Here is a 23,721-nt window from a genome sequence, read left to right as displayed (position 1 = left end):
CAATATGTGAGTATGACCACCACACTATGGGGACAGTGTGACAGTAACGAGAGCCTGGAAGCAAGCTCTTCGCCCGGGACGGCCACAGATCCCAATCTCTTATATCAATAAACATAGATCCGTTTCCCTGGGGCAGGCACCGTATATGTTCTGCAGAATTCAGAGTCAATGCGAAAATAAAGTAACTTCAATATACACGTTTTTCAGTAAAATATGAAACCAAATATCAAGCAACTGTCTTTTTATAAACTGGCTGCGATTTATGTATGAAATTAACCATGACATTTCTCGGGGTCAAACATTTTGCGGGTGATCACTTTATTAGGTTTTATTATATAAAACAGAAAGGGTCTATCAATATTTAATGACAGAATCGCACAATCAGACACATTACGTGCTTGTGAATCCTGCTCCGGTGTGCACTGGTTGGTAACTACGGCAACCAGCGGTGGCGGACCCCAGGAGACCGGCCTGCACTGGTCGTGGAGCGTGCATACTGTGTGCGGACGCTGTGCAGGGAGGATGAGAGGCTTGTTGTTTCTACTGTGGGGCTGCTGCTCCTTGCACATACACTCAGGTAGGTCAGTGAGGGAGTTAAGGGGCATTTTACGACGCTTTTAACAATATTCCAGCATTATCACATTGATGAAACCCAAATTGGCTTCACACATTGTATCCCTGGACAATCGAACTCGGGCCCTCGGCTTTACGAGTGGGCGCTCTGACCACTAGGCTGTCTTACCGACTCAGTCAAAGGTAGGCTAGTAGGTCATATGCAGACTATGTGCTTGTTTAGAATTCAGCCAATGGCTCAAACTTGTTTTGGATGATTTGCAGTTCTTGGCTTGTAAAATGACCGCCTCCGTGGTCTAGTGGTAGAGCGTCCGCCCGGAGAGCGGAATATCCGGGGTTCAATCCCCGGCCGCGTCATACCAAAAGACGTTAAAAGAAGGTACTTGTTGTTACCCTGTCTGGTGCTCGGCATAAAGGGTCTAAAACAAGGACTGGTCGGCTCGGAGTCAGTATACTGTGTCTGAGTGGGGTATTCATGTTAAACTGCGGCATGGTATCTCAGTGAGCTAGCACTATAAATCGGCATTAGTCCGGACTAGTACAAGCAGCCACACACACACACGTGCATGCACATATAAGTGCAATGATCTTGGACGCGACGTTAAACCCAATTTCACTTCACCTCACCTCGGCTTTTAAAATTTAATCTAAAACCCCCAAAAGAACGTTTTTAGTGTTTGGTTTGGTACAATATTTCACAGGCGCAGTTCTATATATTCATTTCTGTTCTGCTTGGGTCTCCTGGCCTTTCACATGCTGACACACACGGGAATCGATCTCGTGTTTAGATCTCGGGCGACCACTTACCACTAGGCTACCCCATCATGTGAGACTTTATGCTACTCTGCGATTCGAGTTGTAGTGAAATGATCGACAAACCGAGTCAGACAATGGCATAAAATGGTTTACATCTTTCTGCTTCACATTGAAAGAAATCATACACCTTAAGAACCAAATGAGAAGCGCATATTGTCAGTCAACAATGACGTATACTATGTAGCACGTGTAGCACGTGCTTGTGCTGTTCCTGCTACCGCTGTGTCCCCCTCCGTCCAACATGTCAACTTGTACACAAAACAACATGATGCTTTTTCAAGTCATTAGAATAAACAGCAGTAATTGTTGGGTACAGGGTATTCATTGCCGTGTACCGTATTGACAGTTAATAGACTATTCCCGATTTTGAGTTATTTTGCAATTCATCGTTCTCATTTTGGAGCAAAACGGACTGTAGTTCGTATCATTCGTGACCAACTCGTGTTATTCCGGGACAAGTTACGGAAAGGGACGAGTGGTGACGAATGTAGTTCGTATGTTACTTCCCCTTAAACATACGGGTAACAATGCTTGTTGTAAGAGGCGACTAACGGGATCGGGTGGTCAGACTCGCTGACTTTATTGATGCATGTCATCGTATCCCAATCGATGCTCATGATGTCAACCACTGGATTGTCTGATTCGGCGTTAAACAACAAACAAACACAAATAATCGTATGTCCTGGGTTCCACAGGTCGTGTTGGCCCCAACATCGCAGTCATCCTGAACACAACGAGATGCTCCCGCGCCAGACACACACTCGCCAGTCCCAAGGGCGTGTTCCAGATGTGGCAGCACGACAAGCGCGCTAATCAGAATATAGTAAGTCTTTCTCCACGATCAGTCACAATTTACATTTACTCGTGCTTCATCCAATTCTATAATTCCTGAGTGAATGAGTGAGTTAAAATTTTACATCGCATCTGAAATATTTCAGCCTCATAGCGATAACAACAACATCAACAATCATAATAAAATGACTGCCCACAGAGGGCAGTACAACAGTCAGGTAAATATTTTTGGATAAAACAAACATGTCAAAATTGAAACAAATAATTTCCCATATTCAAGTTTTATCAGTTAAAACAAAGATATTGCAACCAAAGTCAGAGCATCTTACTGGGAACCATGGGGAGTTTCCGTATCTCTGCTTCCTGCAGGATTCCCCAGCAGGATTTAAGCCATCACTAAGGTCAGCAGTGGATGTACGTTCATCTTCCCGAGGCAAGGGAGTTAACTGACAACAAAAGTCCAGTTTCCACCCTTGACGAACTAGACTGGAATATCTGGGCTCGATCGTAGCGCCACCAGTGGTTATTACGAGTTGTGTCCATTCTATGCCTCTCATATTGACCAATCAGATTCCACCTCTTGTATCACTTGCATTTGCGCCCACTCAAGACGATCTGATCAATAATCAAGATCTATGCTGTGATTAAACGGGTCTTACATCGCAAAGTGCCTCAAATCACATGAGCACCTGATTAAAAACATGAAAAGATTTGGAAAATATCTGTTGACGCCGAGTTGGCGGTGCACATGCTTTGCAAATCCTGCAATCGACCGAAATCTGCACGACAGTTTACGGACAGGATGTCGATTTCTTTGTGCGGTTTTGATTGGACTAAGCATAGCCCAAATGTGACTCCATAATACCAGCCTAGTTCGGCAAGGGTGGAAACTGAACTTTTAAAGTCAGTTAACTCACTTACCTCGGGAAGATGATGTACGTTATGCAAGCCAATATACAAAGTCAATATTATATACGTTGATCAAGAATGGAATTGCGTGCTACTGGCAGGACGACTATACTTTTACAGTGCTTTATGCCCGGAATTATTTTATCATCCATAAATCAAATATTTTCTGTCAATGCTATTCGTCTTAAAGTGCAATGAGAAGTGCTTTGCATTATATCACTGATAAAGGATCTGATCACAGGCTCATAATCACTGTATGGAGTGAGTGAGTGAGTTTGGATTTATGCTGCTGCAATATTCCAGCAATATCACGCCTCTGCATCTCCTCGGCACTGACTGGATAAGTGTACGAATTCTGTCCTGCGAAATTCTGCGCCATTCTGCTTGTAACGTGTTGGCCAGTTGTGGGAGTGTCTGCGGCGTGTTCTGACGTTGACGTCCACGTCGATCGAGTTCATCCCAGAGATGTTCGATTTGGTTGAGATCTCTTGATCTCCACATGCCAAGGCAAGCCGTTGATGTTGGCATTATGAGGATAGTCTACCGTGCCACAAGCTGTAGAAACAGCTCCCTCTGGCGGTCAATGATTGGAAGAAGGTGAGGTTGAAGAATTTGATTTATGTAGCGATTTGCTGTCAAATGTCCCTGAACCACAACCCCACACCACGACACTACCGCCACCGAAATTGTCGAATTCACGTACACAATGTGGGGCAAAGCGCTCATTTCGACGACGATAAACACGTTGTCTTCCATCTCGCCGGTGAAGAAGAAATCGTGATTCATCGCTAAACCACACTCGTCTCCAATTTCTCTAATTCCAAGGCTGTTAGGTATGGTACCAACACCAGCGTCGCTGTCGATGAATCTGTTGCAAAACAGGGACGATAACTGGTCTTCTGGGTCGGATTCCAGCCTCGCGAAGATGGTTCCTGGCAGTTCTCGAACCAGGGATGCGTCCTGCAGTCTCCGTATCTGTGGCATTGCAATGACGTGGAACAGTCGAATGTAGCGATCCTGTGCAGGGATAGTAACTCTTGGTCGGCCGGTTCTCGGACGGTCTGCATTGGAATTGAACTGTGTGTATTGGTCCCAAAGGAGGCAAATGGTGCTGTGGTGGACGTTGAAGTGGCGTACAACAGAAGACTGCGATTCTCCTCTTTATAGCGGCAGCGCTGAGTCTCGGCATTTTCGAACATGAAAAATGTTGACAATTGAATGACAAATTATTGGCTTATGTTTCCTTTTTTTTTATAGCCACTACCGAGAGTTACCAATGCCATAACTTGCACGTGAATTTTGCTTTACTGTTTTCCTCCATGACATTTTTGAACAAGTGTGAAAACAATGCCGTTTAAGACATTGCAAATCGACAATAGCTGCGTTTTGACGCACCGTTTGTCGGACATCAGGCCACCAACATTTTCCAATAACATATATCCAATTTATATATCGGATTTTTTGTGTAGTCAGGTTCAATGAACTACATACTACCTGTGCGTTTCTATTTTTGAAGAGTCTTTATTAGAGCTATGAACACACAATGCCATTTATCAAATCTTATATTTGTGCTAACACTTTCTTTGTAAAGTACAGATTCTCGTGATTGAACCAAATTAAAAACTTCACAATCCTAAAATTTTAACATTTTGACCAGTTATTATTGTGGGCCCTTATTGTTTATTAAAACAGTAATGGCCACGTATTGTCTTCAGATAACAACCGTTTTTTGTGCAGGTGAATCGATCAAAATCATGTGCACAGCACTATAGTGGCAAAAGTGGTTTTTCACGTGCAACTGGTCACGTGGCCATAATACCGCACGTGTTTTCAGCCATACTTGTTAGCAGTCATTAACATAAAAAGAAAAACACAAGAAAACAAAAGTCTTTACGGCCATTTGTCATGCCACGCCTTTCAAATTAGCAACGTGAACGTGCCATCGGCATGTTGCAGACGGGAACGTCCGTAGCTGAAGTCGCAAGGACGATGGGTTGTAGTCGACGGACTGTTTATGATTTACAGACGCGTCTACAGCAAACGGGTACCACCGCTGATCGCCCTCGGCCAGGTCGACCACGTGTGGTGTCACATGCAGAGGATCGTCAGATTGTCTTACGTCACCTCCGAAACCGATTTTTGACACCTACATCAACCAGAAATGAACTGTTTAGGGGTAGACTGAGTGCGCAAACTGTTCGAAACCGTCTGAGAACTGCTCACCTTCAAGCACGACGGCCATACTGCGGGCCGATTCTGACTCAATTACACAGACGTCAACGTCAATTGTGGGCACAGCGACACTTACGATGGACTCAGAGGAATTGGAATCAAGTCAAAGTGTTGTCTGGTAAACTTGCTGAGATGTTTTGGGTCCAATGACAGTGGCGCTAGCAATTGCGTCACCATCCTTGAATCCATCTGTAAATGTAGAAATATAATTGTTGATTATATTCTTGTTGATATAGTTATTGGTTTGTTTCAGATTTATTTAGTTTAGTTAATGTCAGGTTTAATGTTTAGTAAATATCACCCTTTCCTGTGACAAAGAGGAAGGCAGACAGGAGATACCTTGTGAAGTTCAATATTGACACGTTTCCTGAAAGTGTATCATACGTATGCAAGCTTTACATGCATGTGCATTGTCGGGCATGGCTACATTGTGGCAGTGAAAAACGTTCGCACAAATTTCAAGCGGAAGAAATAAAACAAGGATCGCATTTATTGTTTTCTAAACCAAACAAAAGTCTAAGAACAACGAAGAACAATCAATAACTGATCTATTGAACATGATCACAAGGACCCCGAACACATTATAATGCCCACCCGTGAAGATCCGGGGTAGAATAGGTCTTCAGCAACCCATGATTGTCGTCAGAGGCGACTAACGGAATCGGGTGGTCAGGCTCGCTGACTTGGCTGATGCATGTCATCGTATCCCAGTTGCATGGATTGATGCTAATGGGGTCAATCTCTGGATTGTCTGGTCCAGACTCGATTATTTACAGAACGCCGTCAGAGTGTGGCGTTAAACAACAAACCAACCAACAAAAAAAGTACATTAAAATTTATTATGATCACAGATTAACTATAGTAATATGACTGGTTGAGGCGTTAAACAAGAACACAATTTAAAATAAATAAATGATGATGTCTCGGGTTATGCCGACATCAGAGGAACGGGGCTGAGGTGTTGAGTAAACTGTGCACAGCGTCCTCTACAGACAACATGTTTATGCGTGGTCTGTCGTTGTTGAAATATCTTCTCATACAACGATGAGTTCTGAAAAACAAGTCGACGACGGAAACATTTTAGGCGAAGTCCTGACATGGCGTGACGTTCCCAGCAGAAACGTCGGTAAAATCTTTGATCCTGCTGTAATGACTATGTTTGTAAGCCTTCAGCTCTCACAGCGCATCCCCTTTTTCAGAACAAGTTTATCACTGGCCACGGCAACTGTGGTGCTAGTGCTGACCAGTATGTCGCCATTGACTACCATTACCTCACCAGGACCTTCTATATGACCAACATCGGCCAGCGTATCATTGAGGTAGGTGGTCTCCAGCCGTTCTCATACTACTGTGTGTGCGTGTGCGTGTTCTTGTGTGTGTGCGTGTTCGTGTGCGTGTGCGTGTTCGTGTGCGTGTGCGTGTGCGTGTGCGTGTGCGTGTTCGTGTTCGTGTGCGTGTTTATTGATGCTAACTGTTTCAAATAGGTATTTTATAATTGGTCGGCTTACACAACGGCGATAAACGCATCATAAGGATGGATGAGCTAGTGAGTATGGTGTTGCGGCGTTTAATAACATTTGATCACTATCGCAGCTAAGGCCCAAAGATAGGCTTCACACAGTGCACCAACTTGGGGTTCGACCTCGGTTTTCGGTTGGAAGCCGAACGCCTTATCAACAGCACTACCTGCCTCGCTAAGGAAGAAGCAAAGTGCCTTGATTTACCAGACACATACAGTTCAGGAATTAAATGGAATATAACATATGTCATTTAACAAAATATTAGGAGTTTCAGAGAATAATGGTAGGCATGTGATAACAACAGCAGTGCTTTGAAACACAGACAAACCTTCCATGGTTTGGACCAGGATGAAATATGAATTCGGTGATGTATGCACTGTACGCAACCTAACGGTGTTCATGTGGCCGGTATGGTGATTGTTACCTGTACGTATGTTGCAGGCCTATGACATCAAGGATGCCAACAAGTAACGGTGTTCATGTGGCCGGTATGGTGATTGTTACCTGTACGTATGTTGCAGGCGTACGACATCAAGGATGCCAACAAGTAACGGTGTTCATGTGGCGGTATGGTGATTGTTACCTGTACGTATGTTGCAGGCGTATGACATCAAGGATGCCAACAAGTAACGGTGTTCATGTGGCCGGTATGGTGATTGTTACCTGTACGTATGTTGCAGGCGTATGACATCAAGGATGCCAACAAGTAACGGTGTTCATGTTGCCGGTATGGTGATTGTTACCTGTACGTATGTTGCAGGCCTATGACATCAAGGATGCCAACAAGTAACGGTGTTCATGTGGCCGGTATGGTGATTGTTACCTGTACGTATGTTGCAGGCGTATGACATCAAGGATGCCAACAAGTAACGGTGTTCATGTGGCGGTATGGTGATTGTTACCTGTACGTATGTTGCAGGCTTATGACATCAAGGATGCCAACAAGTAACGGTGTTCATGTGGCCGGTATGGTGATTGTTACCTGTACGTATGTTGCAGGCCTATGACATCAAGGATGCCAACAAGTAACGGTGTTCATGTGGCCGGTATGGTGATTGTTACCTGTACGTATGTTGCAGGCCTATGACATCAAGGATGCCAACAAGTAACGGTGTTCATGTGGCCGGTATGGTGATTGTTACCTGTACGTATGTTGCAGGCGTATGACATCAAGGATGCCAACAAGTAACGGTGTTCATGTGGCGGTATGGTGATTGTTACCTGTACGTATGTTGCAGGCCTATGACATCAAGGATGCCAACAAGAAACGGTGTTCATGTGGCGGTATGGTGATTGTTACCTGTACGTATGTTGCAGGCCTATGACATCAAGGATGCCAACAAGTAACGGTGTTCATGTGGCCGGTATGGTGATTGTTACCTGTGCGTATGTTGCAGGCCTATGACATCAAGGATGCCAACAAGTAACGGTGTTCATGTGGCCGGTATGGTGATTGTTACCTGTACGTATGTTGCAGGCCTATGACATCAAGGATGGCAACAAGTAACGGTGTTCATGTGGCCGGTATGGTGATTGTTACCTGTACGTATGTTGCAGGCCTATGACATCAAGGATGCCAACAAGTAACGGTGTTCATATGGCGGTATGGTGATTGTTACCTGTACGTATGTTGCAGGCGTATGACATCAAGGATGCCAACAAGTAACGGTGTTCATGTGGCCGGTATGGTGATTGTTACCTGTACGTATGTTGCAGGCCTATGACATCAAGGATGCCAACAAGTAACGGTGTTCATGTGGCCGGTATGGTGATTGTTACCTGTGCGTATGTTGCAGGCCTATGACATCAAGGATGCCAACAAGTAACGGTGTTCATGTGGCCGGTATGGTGATTGTTACCTGTACGTATGTTGCAGGCCTATGACATCAAGGATGCCAACAAGTAACGGTGTTCATGTGGGCGGTATGGTGATTGTTACCTGTACGTATGTTGCAGGCGTATGACATCAAGGATGCCAACAAGTAACGGTGTTCATGTGGCAGGTATGGTGATTGTTACCTGTACGTATGTTGCAGGCCTATGACATCAAGGATGCCAACAAGTAACGGTGTTCATGTGCCGATATGGTGATTGTTACCTGTACGTATGTTGCAGGCGTATGACATCAAGGATGCCAACAAGTAACGGTTTTCATGTGGCCGGTATGGTGATTGTTACCTGTACGTATGTTGCAGGCCTATGACATCAAGGATGCCAACAAGTAACGGTGTTCATGTGGCCGGTATGGTGATTGTTACCTGTACGTATGTTGCAGGCGTATGACATCAAGGATGCCAACAAGTAACGGTGTTCATGTGGCAGGTATGGTGATTGTTACCTGTACGTATGTTGCAGGCCTATGACATCAAGGATGCCAACAAGTAACGGTGTTCATGTGCCGATATGGTGATTGTTACCTGTACGTATGTTGCAGGCGTATGACATCAAGGATGCCAACAAGTAACGGTTTTCATGTGGCCGGTATGGTGATTGTTACCTGTACGTATGTTGCAGGCGTATGACATCAAGGATGCCAACAAGTAACGGTGTTCATGTGGCAGGTATGGTGATTGTTACCTGTACGTATGTTGCAGGCCTACGACATCAAGGATGCCAACAAGTAACGGTGTTCATGTGGCGGTATGGTGATTGTTACCTGTACGTATGTTGCAGGCCTATGACATCAAGGATGGCAACAAGTAACGGTGTTCATGTGGCCGGTATGGTGATTGTTACCTGTACGTATGTTGCAGGCGTATGACATCAAGGATGCCAACAAGTAACGGTGTTCATATGGCGGTATGGTGATTGTTACCTGTACGTATGTTGCAGGCGTATGACATCAAGGATGCCAACAAGTAACGGTGTTCATGTGGCCGGTATGGTGATTGTTACCTGTACGTATGTTGCAGGCGTACGACATCAAGGATGCCAACAAGTAACGGTGTTCATGTGGCCGGTATGGTGATTGTTACCTGTGCGTATGTTGCAGGCCTATGACATCAAGGATGCCAACAAGTAACGGTGTTCATGTGGGCGGTATGGTGATTGTTACCTGTACGTATGTTGCAGGCGTATGACATCAAGGATGCCAACAAGTAACGGTGTTCATGTGGCAGGTATGGTGATTGTTACCTGTACGTATGTTGCAGGCCTATGACATCAAGGATGCCAACAAGTAACGGTGTTCATGTGCCGATATGGTCATTGTTACCTGTACGTATGTTGCAGGCGTATGACATCAAGGATGCCAACAAGTAACGGTTTTCATGTGGCCGGTATGGTGATTGTTACCTGTACGTATGTTGCAGGCCTATGACATCAAGGATGCCAACAAGTAACGGTGTTCATGTGGCCGGTATGGTGATTGTTACCTGTACGTATGTTGCAGGCGTATGACATCAAGGATGCCAACAAGTAACGGTGTTCATGTGGCAGGTATGGTGATTGTTACCTGTACGTATGTTGCAGGCCTATGACATCAAGGATGCCAACAAGTAACGGTGTTCATGTGCCGATATGGTGATTGTTACCTGTACGTATGTTGCAGGCGTATGACATCAAGGATGCCAACAAGTAACGGTTTTCATGTGGCCGGTATGGTGATTGTTACCTGTACGTATGTTGCAGGCGTATGACATCAAGGATGCCAACAAGTAACGGTGTTCATGTGGCCGGTATGGTGATTGTTACCTGTACGTATGTTGCAGGCGTATGACATCAAGGATGCCAACAAGTAACGGTGTTCATGTGGCCGGTATGGTGATTGTTACCTGTACGTATGTTGCAGGCGTATGACATCAAGGATGCCAACAAGTAACGGTGTTCATGTGGCCGGTATGGTGATTGTTACCTGTACGTATGTTGCAGGCCTATGACATCAAGGATGCCAACAAGTAACGGTGTTCATGTGGCAGGTATGGTGATTGTTACCTGTACGTATGTTGCAGGCGTATGACATCAAGGATGCCAACAAGTAACGGTGTTCATGTGGCAGGTATGGTGATTGTTACCTGTACGTATGTTGCAGGCGTATGACATCAAGGATGCCAACAAGTAACGGTGTTCATGTGGCCGGTATGGTGATTGTTACCTGTACGTATGTTGCAGGCGTATGACATCAAGGATGCCAACAAGTAACGGTGTTCATGTGGCCGGTATGGTGATTGTTACCTGTACGTATGTTGCAGGCCTATGACATCAAGGATGCCAACAAGTAACGGTGTTCATGTGGGCGGTATGGTGATTGTTGCCTGTACGTATGTTGCAGGCGTATGACATCAAGGATGCCAACAAGTAACGGTGTTCATGTGGCCGGTATGGTGATTGTTACCTGTACGTATGTTGCAGGCGTATGACATCAAGGATGCCAACAAGTACAGGAAGCGGCCGGTGTTCAAGGGCATCTCAAAGAAGACCACAGGTCTCCTGAACATTGAACTGTATCTTCAATTACGGTTTGCATGTGTTATTGTAGATTACCCTGGTGAATGTTGTAAACATTACCCCGACGTGTAAGATATATCACATCCTCTTTCTATCCCGATATCTCTATCCTGGCAATAATTTAATACTGGTAGAGTTTTACCCTAAGCAATCAGTATAAACTCAAGAAGCTTATCCAATTCATATGTACGTGACACTAAAACAGCACAGGACATACATAACTTGAAAATGAGTGTCAGATGTTTCTATTTTGCATATACCTGTGCGTTTCTATTTGTGAAGAGTGTACTAACGACTGTTTACCCATGTGATATGGACACAGTGTATATACTTACGATAGTTTACCCACGTGACATGGACACAGTGTATATACTTACGACTGTTTACCAATGTGATAAGGACACAGTGTATATACTTACGATAGTTTACCCATGTGACATGGACACAGTGTTTATACTTACGGTAGTTTACCCACGTGACATGGACACAGTGTATATACTTACGATAGTTTACCCACGTGACATGGACACTGTGTATATACTTACGATAGTTTACCCATGTGACATGGACACAGTGTATATAAGATAGTTTACCCACGTGACATGGACACAGTGTATATACTTACGATAGTTTACCCATGTGACATGGACACAGTGTATATACTTACGATAGTTTACCCATGTGGCATGGACACAGTGTATATAAGATAGTTTACCCATGTGACATGGACACAGTGTATATACTTACGATAGTTTACCCGTGTGGCATGGACACAGTGTATATACTTACGGTAGTTTACACACGTGACATGGACACAGTGTATATACTTACGATAGTTTACCCATGTGACATGGACACAGTGTATATAAGATAGTTTACCCACGTGACATGGACACAGTGTATATACTTACGGTAGTTTACCCACGTGACATGGACACAGTGTATATACTTACGATAGTTTACCCATGTGACATGGACACAGTGTATATAAGATAGTTTACCCACGTGACATGGACACAGTGTATATACTTACGGTAGTTTACCCATGTGACATGGACACAGTGTATATAAGATAGTTTACCCACGTGACATGGACACAGTGTATATACTTACGGTAGTTTACCCACGTGACATGGACACAGTGTATATACTTACGGTAGTTTACCCATGTGACATGGACACAGTGTATATACTTACGGTAGTTTACCCATGTGACATGGACACAGTGTATATACTTACGATAGTTTACCCGTGTGGCATGGACACAGTGTATATACTTACGGTAGTTTACACACGTGACATGGACACAGTGTATATACTTACGATAGTTTACCCATGTGACATGGACACAGTGTATATAAGATAGTTTACCCACGTGACATGGACACAGTGTATATACTTACGGTAGTTTACCCACGTGACATGGACACAGTGTATATACTTACGATAGTTTACCCATGTGACATGGACACAGTGTATATAAGATAGTTTACCCACGTGACATGGACACAGTGTATATACTTACGGTAGTTTACCCACGTGACATGGACACAGTGTATATACTTACGATAGTTTACCCATGTGACATGGACACAGTGTATATAAGATAGTTTACCCACGTGACATGGACACAGTGTATATACTTACGATAGTTTACCCATGTGACATGGACACAGTGTATATAAGATAGTTTACCCACGTGACATGGACACAGTGTATATACTTACGGTAGTTTACCCACGTGACATGGACACAGTGTATATACTTACGGTAGTTTACCCATGTGACATGGACACAGTGTATATACTTACGGTAGTTTACCCATGTGACATGGACACAGTGTATATACTTACGGTAGTTTACCCATGTGACATGGACACAGTGTATATACTTACGGTAGTTTACCCATGTGGCATGGACACAGTGTATATAAGATAGTTTACCCACGTGACATGGACACAGTGTATATACTTACGATAGTTTACCCACGTGACATGGACACAGTGTATATACTTACGATAGTTTACCCATGTGGCATGGACACAGTGTATATAAGATAGTTTACCCATGTGACATGGACACAGTGTATATACTTACGATAGTTTACCCATGTGACATGGACACAGTGTATATACTTACGGTAGTTTACCCATGTGACATGGACACAGTGTATATACTTACGATAGTTTACCCATGTGACATGGACACAGTGTATATACTTACGATAGTTTACCCATGTGACATGGACACAGTGTATATACTTACGATAGTTTACCCATGTGACATGGACAAGTTTACCCACGTGACATGGACACAGTGTATATACTTACGATAGTTTACCCACGTGACATTGACACAGTGTATATACTTACGGTAGTTTACCCACGTGACATGGACACAGTGTATAAAATTAGGACTGTTTCCAAATGTGATGTGAACACATTGTTTATAATTATGAGTGTTTACCCATGCGATATGGGCACTATATATACTTAAGACTGTTTACTATGTACATACCTACAACTATTTTCCCATGAATATAACAGGTATTGCTGTGGACTGGATCAACAACAACATCTACTGGGCAGATCCTGCCTACGACGCCATCTTGATGACAGCCACTGACGGCAGCGGGCAGCTGTTCCAGAACGCCACTGTTGTTGTCGGAAGCGAACTGGACGCTCCGACTGGACTTGCTGTACAACCGTATATAGGGTACATATTTCACCCGTTCATGCCTATCTTAGTTTACAAATCTTGCAGTCGAAATTCACTGTTGCACCCATGCAGCTTCAGTGAGCGACACCTCCCATATCGAAATGATGCAAGGGTTACTCTCCAGTAAAAGCATTGAGGCGGCCATCACTTCGCCTTTTCAACAAATTTACGAATCACATCCTGGTCGAAGGGCGGATCCAGCATTTTTGAAAGGGAGGGGTCCAAAGTACAAAATTTCAAAATCCTCTCTCATTTTAATAATTAATTTATTATTATTATTATTGGGATGTGTGTCTACAACATACTTCATTTGGTGTTCAAAAGAAGGGGTGAGGGTCCCGACATCCTGGACTCCCCCCATCCATCTCGATCCGCCTATGTGGTCTGTGGTCTAATAGATTTTTGGTTATTTTGTATGAAGCTGTTTCACTGATAGACCACTGCTATTGCGTAAAGTGCACTATCGCTTCAGTCGCATCTTCTGGTCAGACGGACATCGGCTGGAATCAGCCCGCCTGGACGGGACGAACCGGACACTGATGAGGATTGACCTCTTGCGACCGAAGGGCATGTGCATTGACTACCACTCCAACAGGTCAGTTGATGCCAAGGCACAGATGCCATTCCCGACAAAATAATTTTTTTTCATAATTATTCATTTTTTGCATTACACAACAGAAAACAATGATTTCCATGTTACAAAAAAGTGTATGACATGATGACCATATGGAATCGGTCTAAAGTCACACTCATAAGTGCTGTACATTTGGTGATGAAGTAATTCTGTAGTTCATTCAGGAAAATATATCTTCCTCGTGTTATAGACTTTGGACATTGTGTTCCCGAATGAGTGAGTGAGTGAGTTTGGTTTAACACCGCTTTTAACAGGATTCCAGTTATATCGCGGCGTGTCATCTTAATGTGGGAGGGCAGGTCTCAGACGTTTACCACTTCGGTGAAATCCACGAGCACGGGTATGGCGCTGGCAAACCTAGAAACATAATCTGTGAGAACCGGGATTCGAACCCACAATCATATTTTCTGGCGTGCCCAAGGGACGCAACTTTGCACAGCGACTGACTGACTGACTGAGTATGGTTTTACGCCGCTTTTAGCAATATTCCAGCAATATCACGGCGGGGGACACCAGAAATGGGCTTCACACATTGTACCCATGTCGGGAATCGAACCCGGGTCTTCGGCGTGACGAGCGAACGCTTTAACCACTAGGCTACCCGACCGCCCCTTGCACAGCGAATCACGGTGCCTTAGACAACTGGGCCACCCGCCCGAATGAGTGGGTTACGATACGTTTGAACCACGTGGCGGACAGTCGGCCCTGAGAGTCCAGACCGCCTTTTGTGGAGAGTGGCTGGCTTGTCCGCTTGTCGTCGTTCGAAACCGAAAATCATTCCGATTATGATCCTTGCTCCATCAGGACCACAGTGCTAAACATCTCATGCCAGCATCACTTTTGTCTTTCCTTTGTAAAACTGACACGCTGGGGTGGAACTAATTCCTGTCGAAAGCAAATCATCAACTCACTTTCCCACTGTACTTTGTAGACTGTATTGGATTGAGTGGGAATTCTCCGAGAGTGTCGTGCGATCAACCGACTTACAGGGACGGGATCTCACCATAGCACTTCGACGCCCGAACAGTCAGCTGTTTGACCTGGACATATACCAGGTGCGTCCACCCCGAGGCATTACCCCCAGGGGGAACATTGTGAACATCGTGATATGAAACAAACGCCTAATTTATCCGCAGCTGATCAGGTCATACACATATATACGTCACAAGCTGTTGTAATGATTCTTCTTTATTAACTGCTAAACGATCCTGGTGATATTTTTTTTAATCTGAAATCATAGTATCCATATATCATATTATATCATAGTAACTTATTGTATCCGTTGCCAAGGAAACCAGGCTGTTTTGTGCAAGGAGCGACCGCTAACCTGCCTCAAATGCGGATGGGGAAATTGGTGGAGTCAGGTGACCCCCTTTTGTAATAATAACCTCTTTGGTAATGTGGATAAGGCGACCGACCTCGGATCAGAAGGCCCGTGGTTCGATTCCCACAACGGGACTCGGACATTTTATGGCCGCTACGCATTGTTAAGAGTAGATTATTCTTCAGGGCTTCATTGTCACGACTGATGAACAACGTGGAGTCATCGCCATCCACGACGTTGCTCTCAACAGGTCGTTGGAGAAGGCGTGGGGAGGGAAGCCGCTCGGCATCGTCATTGACGCGAAGGCCGTCACGGGGAAAGGTAAGTCAATTGGACGCCTGGAGCTTTCTATCAAGTCATCTGAGAGCTACGACTGTCGTGACGTACCTGTTCCTTACACACAGACACCTCCCGCCCCCTTTGTGGCTTTCTAGATCTCTGTATATACCTAGAAACTGTATTGCCTGTGATAATATTGACAGTATATGGATGATAAGATAAGTCAGCGAGTTCCTATCAAGTTTCTACGACTGTCGTAACTCATTCTCTACACACAGACACTTTCCACCCCCTTTATGGCTTTCTAGATCTCTTTATATACCAAGAAGCTGTACTGCCTGTGATATATTGACAATACAGTAGTGTTAAGATGCCTTTCCATTGCCACTCTACTACCAATTAAACACACTAAATTAATCATGTAACAATAATTAAGACAGTGAAACTCGAAAGTCGAATTTCTGGAAAATATATCGAGTTGTCCATGGTTCCAGATAAGCGGAACCTTGCTATTGGACGATAATGGCAATACGTATTGCTGTATGGGTCATATAGTTCGTCTTAAAAGATATGTCGAGTTAAAGAATTCGATGAAACAAGGCGCATACTTACCTATTAGGATCTCCTTTTGTAATGGTATAGATGTCCCGCAAACAGATGCCAATCGCACATACGGAGTTCGGCCGTATTCACTCACTCACTCTTGACGTATATTTCTGTAAGGGGTTCCACACCGCACGATCAGCTCGCCCTATAACAGGGGCGTCATTCTCCTGGCGACATCTACCGACATCTACCGACTGAATCGGAACTTCGCCGAAGTGAAAAACAAGGACGATGAAAATCTCGTCCATATTCCCCTACATCCCCGGATGAACATCTACGCCTTGACGGCGAACGCCCACACCGACTACATCTACTACTACGAGGAAGCCGGAAAGGAGGGGGTATACTTTACTCATTAACTGTTCTTTAAATAAAAACAACAACAACTAATGTTTATAAAGAATACCTTCTGAAAGGCACATAAGCCTTATTTGACTTGGATTTCCAAAAGGCAGCAAAGCAATTTTCTACCGATAGTTATTATATTATGTTACATTTCATCTTTTATTATTATTCGTTTAGCTTTTCAGTGTATACTTATCAACGTTTATTTGCAACAAGATGAATTTCGGAAATAAGTATTATGTTTTTCCTTAATACAAACCCCCGGATATGAGTGTCTGTGGCCGCCTTTGTGTCTTGTGGATAGGGTGTCAGTCCGGAGAGCGAAGGTCGGTGGTTTAATCCCCTGGCCACGTCATGTCAAAAGACGTTAAAAGATGCTACTTATTGCTACTGATGGGGTGGTCAGGCTCTATTATTCGATTGATACGTGTAATTATATCCCAATTGTGTCGACCGATGCTCATGCTGTCAATCACTGGATTGTCTGTTCCAGATTTGAATATTATACTGACCGCCGTCATACAGCTGGAATATTGCTGAGCGCGTCGTTAAACAACAGACAAACAAACTTGTTGTCACCCTGCCAGTCGCTCGGTATTAAGGGATAAAACAAAGTGTTGTCGCCCTGCCAGTCGCTCGGTATTAAGGGATAAAACAAAGTGTTGTCGCCCTGCCAGTCGCTCGGTATTAAGGGATACAACAAAGTGTTGTCGCCCTGCCAGTCGCTCGGTATTAAGGGATAAAACAAAGTGTTGTCGCCCTGTCTGTCGCTCGGTATTAAGGGATAAAACAATGTGTTGTCGCCCTGCCAGTCGCTCGGTATTAAGGGATAACACAAAGTGTTGTCGACTCGAGTCAGTTTAATGTGTCTGAGTTTGGTGTCAATGTTAAACTGCGGCATGGTATCGCTTTCAGTGTACTAGCAAGCAGACACACAAACCCACAACCACCCCCACCCCCGACCCCCACCCTCATACACTGGTACTGATAATCTTGAACTCGAACGTTATTCCCATTTCACCCCACCTTACTATAACAATAAACATGCTGGGCTGAACTGAATTTTATTACACTCAGGCCGCTATCAGCTGTATTAGAAGTACAGCACTGATACATCAATATATACACCACTATCTACAAATATACAGATTTACCGAGCAGTGACTTCACTATGTAAACATACAGGACGGGATTCAGCTACCATTTGTTTGTTTGTTTGATAATATTGTCTTGGGTACGCGACACCAATTCGTTTTATGTCTGTCTGTTTGTCTGTTGTTTAACGCCACACTCTTCCAGCTGTATGACGACGGTCTGTAACCAGACAATCCAGTGATTGACATAATGAGCATCGATCCACGCAATTGGGATACGATGACATGCATCAACCAAGTCAGCGAGCCTGACCACCGTTAGTCGCCTCATACGGCAAGCATGGGTTGCTGAGGACCTATTCTACCCCGGATCTTCACGGGTAGGTTCAGCTACAGACATATTATAGGGTTAAATAGCAGCATTATAATTTTACAAAAGTTGGTTAATTTTTTAAGTGTTCCTGATCTTTTACTATATAAAAGTAGTTCCGTGTTTCCTTGCGCCTCTGTTCAGAGAATCCTGCGGGTGAAGATGAAGTTAAGTCGAGGGAAGAGCGAGGACCAGTTCACACCGGAGCCGCTTGCCACAGCCGCCGTGAAGGAGGTGTCAGGTGAGCGCCATTCTCACAACGTTTCGCTCGTCACGCCGATGCCCCGGGTTCGATTCCCCACATGGGTACAATGTGTGAAGCCCATTTCTTGTGTACCCATTCGTGATATTGCTGGAATATTGCTAAAGCGGCGTAAAACTATACTCACACACTCTTACAATGTATTCCATGTAGGGATTCCTCTCCATTCCACTAGTTCCGAGTTATCTTACCGCTACGATTGTCATAGGGAGATCCAGAGGAGGTCCAGGAGGGGTTCATTTCATCACTGACACATTGTTCTGATGGAGGAGCACACTTATTCTCAGCTTCCCACGTCTCTTAGTCTTAATTTCATCTCATGTATAATTGCCTCAAAAGTGCATTAGAATATGCCACGTTTGTTGTGATGGTCCACCATGACGACAGCCTCGGCATCCCAGAACACGAAGGCCATAACCTTTCCAGCTGAAGTGACAGGCTGCCTTCTTTGATGGTGATGTCACATGCTTCTACTGGTTTCATTCATGGTCACAAATCGTTGCAAGAACCATTCTGGATCAGCTTCAAACAGAGCCAGATTATCACGAGACATGTCATGTCAGCTGCGTTTTTGATGAGATGTCAAGGTTTGGAACCCAAAGTGCTGATACTTTTTTTCATTGCCAGCTTCCGTGATAATGGAATGTACTTTCTCCTGGGACATGTTGCTGAACTAGCAATGTGACGCTCAGTCATTCGCTGGTCGGTCATCCTAGTATCGTGGATTCATTATCACTGAGTTATTTCTGGTGTTGCTGACGTCGCATGTCTTCGAGGACGGGGGTCGTCTTCAAGGCTCTCCCTGCCTAGCTATTTACGGCGGCATTAGAAGGAGATCCTTCCCAAGCGCTGGACTCCTATCTTCCTGTTTTGCTTGTAGTTGACCCCTTCCTTTAAAGTACTTGATCAGGTTTGTCCATTTTCCAAAGGTCACAGACCCCTACTTTTTTTACTGACTTGTCATTGTCACTGTGGAAACATTTGAACAATTGACTCAAATCTTTGTCTGTAAAGAATTCAATATTACGCAGTTCCTTCCATGTTAGGCTAAGAATTTATCAATCAACCCTCGTAATTCAATTATGTGGATCAGGTTTGCTCTCACCTCTGCCTGGTCTTAAAGCAGAATAGAAAAAACTCTAAATACTCGCAGCCTTCCAATCCTAATGTGTAGCGCCATCTTACTGACACAAGATGATGCTGATAAGGATGAAGCAAATGCATCCATTTTACTTTCAAAGAGATGGGGAAGGTTTGGGCAAACTGCAACTATGCAGTTTAATGGCGCTAGGGTTAACGACTGCACCATTACTGGGAATTTTGTTTCAGATTTGGCCATCGACTGGGTGACCCGGAACCTATACTGGGCAGACAAGGCCAATAGCCAGATCCTCGTGGCGCGTGAAGACGGCAGATTCCCAGCCGTTGTGGTGGAGCGCCACCTGGAGAGTCCACGAACTGTTGTCGTAGACCCACTTAACATGTGAGATTAACGTTTTGAAGACTCACATGAAACATTGCAACTGGTGATATAGATATCCTTCTTTTGGTCGAAATGGTGGGACCCGTGAAAATCCGGGGTGGAATAGGTCTTCAGCAACCCATATGCATGCTTGCCGTAAAGGGTGACTATCTTGTCGTAAGAGGCGACTAATGGGTGGTCAGGGTCGCTGACTTGGTTGATGAATATCATCGTATCCCAATTGCTTGGATCGATGCTCATGATGTGAATCACTGGATTGTCTGGTCCAGATTCGATTATTTACAGACCGCCGCCATATAGCTGGAATATTGCTGAGTGCGGCGTTTAACAACAAACAAACAAACAAACAGACAGACATAAAACGACTTGGTGGTGCGTACCCAAGACAATATTTAATGCTGCATAATCAATGAATTAATGTTAAAGTTGCGTATCTCCTGTCGTGTTTCAGAATCTTGGTATGGAGGTGTTTACGTACTCATTCAAAGAAACAGTCTACCCGATTCATACAGCAATTTACTGAATTAATCCCTGATTGTACACAGGTTCATATTCTGGGGTGACAAGCTGAACATTGGGCGGGCTGGGCTGGATGGAACTCACGTCAAGTACAATATTTTCCAAGTCAATCACCGCAACCATCGAATCGCAGTGGATCCGACCGCCACTCGGTAACGGGCCAGTATTTCTTTTTCATGGTTCTTGCCAGACGTTATATGTTACGTGAAGGTCACGGCCGTCGTTACTGACGTAGGAAGCCGTCCATGGCACGCTTCCATGAGGGGCAGTAGGGTAGCCAAGTGGTTATAGCGTTTGCTGGTCACAGCGAAAGTCCGTGTTCGATTCCCCAAATGGGTACACCGTGTGAAGCCCATTTCTAGCGTCGCCCGCCCTGATGTATCTGGAACATTGCAAAAAACGGTGTAAAAACTCCGGGACTTGATGAACGTGAAAAACCTTATTGAGCTTACCATTGTAGGTTTGTTTTAAGGGGTTCTGTCAATATTTAGAGACGGGATTGTCTGACGCTTTGAGGCTGGAAACTGATATGCTAGTGCTAAAAACAACAACAACTTTTGACTAACTGAAAAATACAGATTTCATAAGGTGTCCCGTTCTACCGTTACAGCTATCTGTTCCGTGATCAGGTAGAGATGTAACTGTAGCCCTCCCTATAGAAACACTCTCTAGTGCTACAGTTATAGAGTTGTCAGCTAAGAATGCCTGCTGGTGTCTCCAGTTCTACTACAGTTGTTGACTGCTCATGCTAATATAAGGGTAACGCTATTTTTCAGGGCATTATCATTTGCAGAAGCCTGAGGTCTTCCATTAACTGCCCGAAGAAGACTGAGGGCTTCTGCAAATGATAATGCCCTGAAAGAGAGCGTTACCGTTATTATAGCTAAAATGGATGGAATTTGTTATCAAATTAAAAGAACAACAATATCAGTTTTGAAACATTTACTGCAATCGACACGAATGTCACTGACCACATTTTACAAATATGGAAACGTCATAGAACAAACCAGATGACGTCACTATAATACGTGACGTCATTTTCTCTACCCTATGACGTCACCAAACAACGGGCTTGATAATGGCCCGTCGTCAAGCAATATGAGGGCATTATCAAGTTACAGTGGCCCGCTTATTTCTAATAACGTGCGGGCGGTTTAATGATAATTCTATCCATTTTAGCTATAATTTGCTTTATCTTCGCAGCATCTACTTCAGTGACAAGATCCTGCTTTGTTACGGTGACTACCTCGGCCAGGGCAAGAAATGTGGCGCTCTGTCCAGCTCCAGGTCTCTTGTGAACGGCCTCGCTATCATGAACGTAAGTGTTGAGCTCCACACAGTGCGGGGGCAAGGGTGATCCAGTGATATTCGATGATGCAAGTGATTGTGCAGAGTTAGTGCCCCTCGGTTGCCATGATTCACTAGTCGCCGTGTCCAGTTATCCTTCATTACGACCCTCGGCTACGTCTAACCTCGGTTCCAGGCTTCAACTAAGGTGGTTTGTGTCTACGACCAGCGTTTCTTAAGGCTTCCATCCAACTTCAAGTCCATTTGCTGTGACATACCTGAAATACTGTTCAAAGCGGCGTTATAACGCCACTCGCTCACCTACACTGTTTAAAGTGGCGTTATAACTCCACTCACTCACCTACACTGTTCAAGGCGGCGTTATAACGCCACTCACCTACACTGTTCAAGGCGGCGTTATAACGCCACGCACTCACATACACTGTTCCAGGCGGCGTTATAACGCCACTCACTCACCTAACTGTTCAAGGCGGCGTTATAACGCCACTCACTCACCTAACTGTTCAAGGCGGCGTTATAAGGCTACTCACTCACCTACACTGTTCAAGGCGGCGTTATAACGCCACTCACGCACCTACACTGTTCAAGGCGGCGTTATAACGCTACTCACTCATACCTGAAATACTGTTCAAAGCGGCGTTATCACGCCACTCGCTCACCTACACTGTTCCAGGCGGCGTTATAACGCCACTCACCTACACTGTTCAAGGCGGCGTTATAACGCTACTCACTCACCTACACTGTTCCAGGCGGCGTTATAACGCCACTCACTCACCTACACTGTTCCAGGCGGCGTTATAAGGCCACTCACTCACCTACACTGTTTAAAGCGGCGTTATAACTCCACTCACTCACCTACACTGTTCCAGGCGGCGTTATAACGCCACTCACCTACACTGTTCAAGGCGGCGTTATAACGCCACTCACTCACCTACACTGTTCCAGGCGGCGTTATAAGGCCACTCACTCACCTACACTGTTTAAAGCGGCGTTATAACTCCACTCACTCACCTACACTGTTCCAGGCGGCGTTATAACGCCACTCACCTACACTGTTCAAGGCGGCGTTATGACGCCACGCACTCACCTACACTGTTCCAGGCGGCGTTATAACGCCACACACTCACCTACACTGTTCCAGGTGGCGTTATAATGTCACTCACTCACCTACACTGTTCCAGGCGGCGTTATAACGCTACTCACTCAACTACACTGTTCAAGGCGGCGTTATAACGCCACTCACTCACCTACACTGTTCAAGGCGGCGTTATAACGCCACTCACTCACCTACACTGTTCAAGGCGGCGTTATAACGCTACTCACTCAACTACACTGTTCAAGGCGGCGTTATAACGCCACTCACTCACCTACACTGTTCAAGGCGGCGTTATAACGCTACTCACTCACCTACACTGTTCAAGGCGGCGTTATAACGCTACTCACTCAACTACACTGTTCAAGGCGGCGTTATAACGCCACTCACTCACCTAC

At 44.8% G+C, this 23,721-nt stretch overlaps 1 protein-coding gene across 1 annotated transcript in view; it reads left to right on the top strand.

The window, feature by feature from the left end:
- Positions 1–23,721, top strand: part of LOC124119627 — a 59,122-nt gene that overhangs the window by 8,097 nt on the left and 27,304 nt on the right. The window contains exons 5-17 of the mRNA XM_048399169.1: positions 447–577; positions 2,085–2,212; positions 6,522–6,641; positions 11,193–11,265; positions 13,835–14,003; positions 14,479–14,601; positions 15,572–15,695; positions 16,150–16,285; positions 16,967–17,190; positions 18,803–18,899; positions 20,250–20,403; positions 20,949–21,074; positions 22,126–22,240. Of these exons, the coding sequence (XP_048255126.1) occupies positions 447–577; positions 2,085–2,212; positions 6,522–6,641; positions 11,193–11,265; positions 13,835–14,003; positions 14,479–14,601; positions 15,572–15,695; positions 16,150–16,285; positions 16,967–17,190; positions 18,803–18,899; positions 20,250–20,403; positions 20,949–21,074; positions 22,126–22,240 (1,720 nt within the window). The remainder of the gene's footprint in view (positions 1–446; positions 578–2,084; positions 2,213–6,521; positions 6,642–11,192; positions 11,266–13,834; positions 14,004–14,478; positions 14,602–15,571; positions 15,696–16,149; positions 16,286–16,966; positions 17,191–18,802; positions 18,900–20,249; positions 20,404–20,948; positions 21,075–22,125; positions 22,241–23,721) is intronic.

Source organism: Haliotis rufescens, unplaced genomic scaffold (genome assembly GCF_023055435.1).
Source record: "Haliotis rufescens isolate VD_foot unplaced genomic scaffold, xgHalRufe1.0.p SCAF_2, whole genome shotgun sequence".
In the NCBI taxonomy this organism is placed as follows: domain Eukaryota; kingdom Metazoa; phylum Mollusca; class Gastropoda; order Lepetellida; family Haliotidae; genus Haliotis; species Haliotis rufescens.
The sequence above is the reverse complement of the archived record's forward strand: the minus strand, read 5'-3'. Positions and strand labels throughout refer to the sequence as shown.